We start from the raw sequence: 8904 nt of genomic DNA, 5'->3' as shown, positions 1-8904 counted from the left end.
TATTTTCTGAAACCAAAATCAATCCAAAACCATCAAAACCCGTTACTACGGTTAACCGACTAACCGGTTCGGTTTCGGTCCGGTTATGGTATTTCGTAAAATATCTATTTTGTAAGCAAATCTTAAATGATTGATAAAAATGTTTCAAAAAAAATCTCAAGGAATGATATATATTATATTAATATTTCATAGTTAATCACTTAATGTCTTAATCTAATGGTACATAACATTAGTAATTATATATTATATCTCAATGGTCCATATTTAAAGACATTATAGTATTAAATATTATATATTATATATACCGGTCCGGTCCGGTTAACCGGTGATTACAAAAATTCCAAACCATATCCAGACCGACTTAACTCGGTTGGTTTCGGTTTTTGAAACCGTTTGACCAAACTCGGTCAACTAACCGATCCAAACCGGACCGACCGGTCCGGTTACCGGTTTTGATCCGGTTTTCGGTTTCATTTGCACAGCCCTAGGGCATACTAGGGTATCCCGCAAGTGATATGTTGCATCGACGTCTCCATCAGTGAGACATAGACATAGATAAGAGTTCGCTTGTTATGGATAAAGCCTCGGACGATGAGTCAGATGAGGATGAAGAGCGACACTGGTGCGGGTGGTTATTTATCTGATGACGATTATGCTTAGTCTGATAATTTTGACTACTCTTTTATTAGTTTGAAGTTATTGTGTATACTTTTAAGCTATAAACAAATAAATCATCAAATTTTAAATCCTTCATTGACGTAAAGCATGATGGCATTCCCAATAAGGGAATTCGCGGAAAAAGACAAAGAAGTCAAAATGACTCGCATGCATATGCAGTCCAAAAAGCGACTTACCAAGCCACAGTTCGGACATATATATATATATATATATATAAACAGAAACAATACAGAATGGCATCAATGACATATATATATTATTGATTGAAAATTTGAAATCACGAGTTATTGTTGGGAGTAGGAAAGGTTGTCTTGTGATGGATGTTGGAATGAGTGGATCAGTTCATCTTCACAACAAACTTGCCATTGACATTAACTCCAATTAATTGACTTTCTCAGCCTGCTTTTTTCTTTTGGCAAACACAACCTTGCATATATCGCATGTCGATTGATGCTTTTCGACACCCTGTACACACTGTACATGCATGATGCATCATCTCTACCTCTCCAACCTCCCAAGTATGTATTAAAATGCATCTTCAAGCATATAAATATACCTATACCTTTCACTGTGCAATTAAGATATATAAGACACATTCGAACGGTGAAACTGACCAATCCACTGTCCCCACTCCCCATGTCATGTATACACATACATTACCTCCCAACTAACTCAAAACTCTCAACTCCAACTCAATTATTATTATATATCCACCTCAACTACAAGTGGGGTGCACTCTTTCACGAATCACGCAAAAAAGCTAAATATTCATGAATATTATCTTTAAAAATTCAATCTGGTTGCGTTAAAGGTCAGCATATCTTGGGTTTTATATATATGTGGGGACTCCCCACTGCCTAGATTTATCAAGTGTTCATTGTTCATGACGAGGATCTGACACAAAGCTATCTAGCTACTAGCTCTGTGAAAAGAAATTGACAATTGACAAACGCCCACCATGCATATGCATGTGTTTGATACCTCAACTGAAAACCCATTGACGACACAGCTTTACAAGAAGAAGAAGTTGACAATTCATAAATTATATAGGATTCTAATCCCTAGCTAGCTGGCGTCCCCAGGCCAGTTGTTGCAAAAGTGAAAGTACGTAGTAATTGATCAAGCCCTGATCCAGTGGCCGGCCGGGCTACCCTTAGTGCACGTTATTTGGGAAACAACCCTGTCCATATTGTTCTCAATCGATCATCACACCACGCACTTATCACTTTTTTCTTATAATTAATGTTAGGACAACCAAATTAAACAGTGTAACATTGAAGCCACTAATTATATAATTGCTTACTTGGGTCAAGGTTGACAATATATGTATATATATATGTGTGTGTGTGTGTGTGTGTGTGTGTGTGTGTATATATATATATATATATATATATATATATATATATATATATATATATATAGAAAGAGAGAGATATATTCCTTAAACATCAATCTGCCATTGATATCATTGTGTCTAATTAGCACCACTGCGTGCAAAGCTAAAGTGGGTTTTGTGTGTGTTTCACTCACCCCCACAATATGTGGTTACAGACCAAAAGATCATGATTCATGAGATCAGGATCACTACTTCATTGGACAAACAAATATATACAACAAAAGGATTTAAATATATATATAGACATCTTCGCCCCTATTTGTTTCTTAAATTTGATCGTCTCCTTAATTATAACGTTGTCAAGAAAATTTTCAACTATTTATGTATTACTTTTGAACTGATCAAACAAATTAAAGTACTTACTATATATATAAGTGGTTACTTTATGTTAAGCATTTATCTATCAGATTTGTATAACCCAACTGAGTGACATATTACAAAGTATATGTTTTCAGGACATAAGAACCAATGACAATGGTGTAATTAAAATAAAGTTATGGAAACTAATGAACTAATTACATTCTAAAAAATGAAATAAAACTATAATTTAGGACAAACGAATAAATAAAGTAGGACTATCTTTACGGGACGGAGGGAGTATATGTTTTCAGGTCGTAAAAACTAATTATAATGGTGTAATAAAAATAAAGTTATGGAGGTGCGCTCTTGACCCAAAACGTACACATAATATTAGTAATTAGTGTTTAGTGTTTTAGCTAGATTTTCGAATACTTTATCCTACTGTAGTTATTGGAAAGAGACTTGAGAGTTTACCCACATCAACCTTAAACTAAACTAGTATTTCGTTAACTTTGGAAAGGAAAAAAAAAAGAATTACAAAAAAGTGCATTATATTTTTCGTCTTTTAGCCAAAAAGGAACCAATTAAGCAGATAAAGCTAAACCATTTTATTTTTGTCATTGGTGCTTGTCGTGTACTGCATCTGCATGAACTGGGATCACATGGTTTTGGTATTGTATACCTAATCTCGGGTAAATATGAAATTAAAGGTTGATAATCAAATATAAAGTAAATAATTAAAAGACGCTTAGATACCCTATTTGTTGGGGCAATATATATATGCAAAGAAGAATCTGACACGTGGCTTGATTATCAACCTTTTAATTTCATCAATGAATCCCTATTTGTTGGGGCAAGATATGCAAAGAAGAATGTGGCACATGGCTTGCAATTTTGATTTCAACCAACCAAACAAAACTGATATTTCTCGACCCTGATCTGTTCACGACATCCAATGAAGACTATTCAATTCTCTCATCAATCTTATAAACTAAAGAGCCGTCGAAGAGGTTGGAACCATTAAATGTACGACCAGGACCAACACATGAATCAGCATTTCGCAATCGCAGCATAAATTGATTTTAACTACTGCTCTGCATGCTTTGGTCTACCATTTACATTATTCATATACTAACCTAGACGGCAACTTAATATTGGTACTCGTATACTAACGCAAGCTTAGAAAATTCGAGATTTGACTACTACACATCTTCCTTCACCACGTCCTGCTGGTAGCGTGGCATAAATGAAAATAAGTTATTAACCCAAGGGGCAGTTGGACATGGAATTTTCAATTTTCAAAACTATTCACACTACACATATGAGTGCGTTAGAATCGATGGGACGATATTAATTCACAGACAGACAATTGATGTATTTTATAAAATATGAATGATAACATACGTATCTTCATTCTCCAACGATTCATGTTAGTCGTGAATTTACACTGCATTGATTATGTTACACTAGCTACAATGAGGCTGTAGTAAGTATTCAATAATTTATCCTTGACGATGGTAGACAATTTCACAACCATCAATCCATTGCACTTGAACTTCTTTTTTAAAAAAAGGCGTGATCTCCTCTGACCTCTATCCCACTCAAAACCGCCGAAAAGTCAAAAACGCCCACGCCTACACCTGTGAATGACATAAAGCCGCTCTCACCTTCCCTTCCTTTGTAACCTCTCTCTGAACTCTCATTCGCTGCCTTTATCCTCTTGTTTTATAAACCTCTGTTTTTCACTAAATTGCACGTCTTACCCCAATCCAAAGTACTTTTACGCAGGCAGGATCATGTTTCGGGATTCAATAAATTGAGTGTTTTTTTTTTTTCCTTTTAAATTTTTAATAGAGATCTAAATTGTTTGTGGGAGATGGAGATGGGAAGCAAATGGAGAAAAGCAAAGCTGGCTCTTGGTTTGAATTCGTGCATGTATGTGCCTCAAACTCTCGAAGAACCGTCCACCTCGACGACCTCACCCGCGCTGCGGTCCTCCGACGCCGTTTTGGTCTCTCCATCGACGTCCTCCTCCTCTTCTTCCCGCCTCCTTCGTTTGTCCAAATCCGGACCCAAATCCTGCAAGGTTCGCGCATTTCTTTTCAACACTATATGTTAATGCATTCATGTACCAATATGTAGGAGCCTAAGCGTAATTTGGTAAAATGATTCGAATTTGATGGACCTTATTTTTTTTCGTAATTTTCTTAAGTAATGCCGGCGCTGTTATTCGCTATGCCTTTTGTTTTCTTATTTGTATCATTTGAATTAATCCATGATATACTTTTAGCTCCATAATTTGTAATTTGTACAAGGTAATGGTTGAGTTTATTATATGTTTTTTATCATTAACGATGGATTGTATGCACAGAGGGTCATATTGATCTTGATGTCAGTTCCGATCACTTACTAGCTTCTTTTTTCCCCTTTAAGTTTGATTAATCTATACTTTTGTGATTAATAGTAGGATATTTTTAGTTGCTATCCTTGCCTGCCTAATTTTTGTTTTAATCTCTATCTCCTTATCAAGTGGGTGTGTATTGGTTGTAGTGGAGGTGGTGGGGTTGTGATGAATCTGAATATAGTGAAAATGGGGTATATGTTGTTTTCAACAGTTGCTGTGAAGGAGGTCCATGTGGGGATAAAGTGGACTAGTCTGCCTTAAAGTACCATTTGTTGTGGTCCTCTGGCTTATTAGAAAAGAAGCCACATTCCCTCTCTTCATGGAAAGAAGTGATCTGTCTGTTCAGCACAATTTCACTAGTGCATACAGAACGATCTATCTCTCTCCTTGTGATGGTAATGTAGAAAAACCTATGGACCGTTGATTGTGAGCTCTCTGCAATAACTTTCAAGAAATAAAAGAAAATGGAGGATTAAACAAATAGATATCAAGGTTGAATTTTTTTTTACGCAAACCTGTCATTGTCCCGCTTTCGGGTACTTTTCCTTGTTAGGTTATTGTGTTGGAATGCCCTCATTAGTTTGTCTTTGGGTTTTTGATTGTTCTTAATTTTGAAAAGCCGTCCCGTAGACTATTTTAATTTTGCATCCATATTTGATATTTGACTACCTAATATTGACCCCCCCCCCTCCATGATGATTAGCTTATGCCCTTCAATTTTGATAATTTTACATTTTTGCCTTGCTGAAAAGTGTAATTATCTAATTCCAAAGTAGAGATGAGAAAAGCCAAAGTCTAAAGCTCTAACTGGGCATTTGGTTGCTAATCCAATGAGTGTGAGGTGAGTATGAGATGAACATTATCATGTTTGGTATGAAATCAAGAGTGATTCCACCATCTCAAACTCAACCAAACGAGTGAATGAGTGATTCTCACCCTCGGCTCGCCTCATTCCTCCCTCAAAATGCCAACCAAATGCCCCGTAAGGATCTAATTGGGCCAAAATTTTTCCAAATACAGCCTTCTTCTTGATGAAGTTTTAAGTAATATGAATTAGGGAGTAGACCATTTATACCTCTTGACAACGGTTCTTAATTTTGGGACTTGTGCTGATAGGTTATATTATATTTATAGACCAGCCTGTATGAGCAGTTGAGAACCATTAGGTCCAGCATTAGACATCATACTGGTTATTTGAATTTTCTTCTTCTTCGAGGAATCCTGAAGAGAAAAAACTTGGAAGGTTTTGTCGGTGTTAAGAATACAAGGGATTCCTAATCATGGGATGATTCTTAAAATGTTGAAAGAATGCATTGAGGATTTTTAAGTTTGTGATTTGAAATTACCAATGGTTATGCTATTCAGAATCGTGATTTAGATTGGAATCATCTGAAAGACTTTCAAATGCATTTCTGGACACGATACCATAGAGAGAGAATCAGAAGATACCTAATCGACTTGATGAAGATGCATGTTTCTCTCTGGTTTCTGGAGTATGTTGCACTTTGTAGCAGTTAACTTGGTCAATTTTGTTTCTTTTCCTTTATATAGATCATATTTCATGTAATTTCGTTGATCCTAGTTACCACTACAATTTAGTACAGTTCCATTTGAATTATGTTTTCTCACCTTGTAATCCTTCTTAAATACAGGTCACATGCGCGATATGCCTGAACACCATGAGACCAGGCCAGGGCCATGCTATTTTCACTGCTGAATGCTCACATTCTTTCCACTTTCACTGTATTACTTCCAGTGTAAAACATGGGAACCAAGTTTGCCCAGTTTGCCGAGCAAAATGGAAAGAAATACCCTTTCAGAGCCCTGCCTTTGATCATTCTCATGGAAAGGCAATGATCAACCCAATTCCTCGGGATGATGCATGGATGACTGTCATACGGCGGCTTCCCTCCCCTCAGCAAGAAGCAAGAAGGCACACCAATCTACATTTCCGTGCCCCTGAGCCACCTATTTTTGATGATGATGAAGTTTTAGATCCCCATAGTGAGTTTAGTGGGAAGAGGTCATCTTCTAAAACTTCTTCAATTGAAAATTTTATTGGGAAAATAGAGCTCAAAACATATCCAGAAATTTCCGCTGTTCCAAGAGCCGTCTCTCATGATAATTTCTCTCTTTTGATCCATTTTAAGGCTCCCTTTATAAGTGGAGTAAAAAATTGCGGCGAAAGCCAGACTAAGTTGCCTTCAACACCAGAAAATTTGTGTGCTTCCGTGGACCTTGTTACGGTGCTTGATGTTAGTGGTAGTATGGCAGGAACCAAGCTTGCTTTGTTGAAACGGGCTATGGGGTTTGTGATCCAAAATCTTGGTCCCTCTGACCGGCTCTCTGTCATTGCCTTCTCTTCAACAGCTCGCCGTATCTTTCCTCTTCGTCAGATGACTGAGACAGTACGGCAGGAGTCACTACAGGCTATTAATTCTCTGGTCTCTAATGGAGGGACAAATATTGCCGATGGTTTAAGGAAAGGTGCCAAGGTGTTGGTAGATCGTAAGTGGAAAAATCCAGTTTGCAGTATCATATTGTTGTCTGATGGGCAGGATACATACACTGTCAACAGTCCTGGTGGGGCTGGTCCTCGAATTGATTACAAACATCTTCTCCCTGTCTCAATCCATCGCAATGGTGGTACAGGCTTCCAGATTCCAGTTCATGCATTTGGTTTTGGATCAGACCATGATGCTTCCTCTATGCATTCGATTTCTGAGATATCAGGTGGTACATATTCATTCATTGAAGCTGAGAGTGTAATTCAGGACGCATTTGCACAATGCATGGGAGGTCTTCTGAGTGTAGTTGTGCAGGAGTTGAAGCTTACTGTTGAGTGCAGTCACTTTAGCTTGCAAATTAGTTCAATCAAGGCTGGAAGTTATCGATCCAGTGTGTTGGAAAATGCAAGAATTGGTACCATTGATGTTGGAGACTTGTATGCTGAAGAAGAAAGGGACTTTTTAGTAACAGTTAATGTCCCAGCTGTGGATTCGAGTGATGAGATGTCACTGCTGAAGGTTAAATGTGCTTATAGGGATCCCCTTACAAAAGATATGGTGACTTCAGAGTCTAGTGAAGTAAAGATCCTGAGACCTGAAACAACTGGACCCTCAGTAGTGTCGTTGGAAGTAGATAGACAGCTAAACAGGCTACGTACTGCAGAAGCAATGTCTGAGGCTAGGGTTGCAGCAGATCGTGGGGATCTATATGCTGCAGTATCGGTCCTTCAGAGCTGTCGTAGGGCATTGTCAGAATCTGCGTCTGCACGAGCTGGTGACAGGTTATGCATTTCACTGTGTGCGGAGTTAAAGGAGATGCAAGAAAGGATGGCCAACCGTGGTGTATACGAGGCATCTGGCCGGGCTTATGTTCTATCAGGTTTGAGTTCACACTCATGGCAACGGGCAACAGTACGAGGTGATTCCACAGATATTTCAAGCCTTGTACGAGCCTATCAGACGCCATCTATGGTTGACATGGTAACCCGTTCACAAACCATGACATTTGGGAACCCCTCATCTAAACGGTCGCTCCGGGCGGCAATGTCATTTCCAGCATCCCGATCACAGCCAAGGTAACTGCAACAGTTCATTGGAAACCTGTCCTCGCCCAACATTCGTATATTCTATATCCACAAACCTCTTGTTTCTTTGAACTCCTATCCGTTCTAATTCCATGTTTTAGGAAGTTGGGTAAACCGTGGAGGTTGGGAGATTGGTTATTGTCACATAATGGGTATTATCTTGGGGGATTGGCTATATTTTCTTGTTTTGCTATGTAAAGGGAAGGAATAAGTGTTTGGAGAAAAAGGAGATCTTCGAGAGAGAAGAGGATAAAATGTAAAAGGCGGCACTTGGGGGGTTTACATGGACGCACATTATGTACATAATGGTGTCTTGTTTTCAAGATTTGTTTTTTTTTTTTTTTTTTTCCCGCAATGGAATGGGAGGAATGGTATAGTTATGTAATTGGTGGGGATAATTGAGGGTAATTCTTCTCTTGATGTGATATGCTATTTCTGCCACTGATTCTTTCAACAAAATTTTGTCGTTCCATTGCTTTCCTCTGCTTTAATTTGGAAATGGAAATAGGACATGTGACAATGCAGTCAGCACAG

At 38.1% G+C, this 8904-nt stretch overlaps 1 protein-coding gene across 1 annotated transcript; it reads left to right on the top strand.

Moving 5' to 3' along the window:
- Window positions 1-3974: 3974 nt before the first annotated feature.
- Window positions 3975-8768, top strand: LOC120001854 (E3 ubiquitin-protein ligase WAV3-like). The gene is made up of 2 exons (XM_038850355.1): window positions 3975-4460; window positions 6431-8768. Exons 1-2 carry the CDS (start codon window positions 4251-4253, stop codon window positions 8363-8365), a joined length of 2145 nt encoding a protein of 714 aa, XP_038706283.1. The 5' UTR covers window positions 3975-4250; the 3' UTR covers window positions 8366-8768.
- The last annotated feature ends 136 nt before the right edge of the window (window positions 8769-8904 follow it).

The sequence above is a fragment of the Tripterygium wilfordii genome, chromosome 7 (assembly GCF_013401445.1).
Source record: "Tripterygium wilfordii isolate XIE 37 chromosome 7, ASM1340144v1, whole genome shotgun sequence".
In the NCBI taxonomy this organism is placed as follows: Eukaryota; Viridiplantae; Streptophyta; class Magnoliopsida; order Celastrales; family Celastraceae; genus Tripterygium; species Tripterygium wilfordii.
Note: the sequence above shows the minus strand (reverse complement) of the source record. Positions and strands in the feature narration are given on the sequence as shown.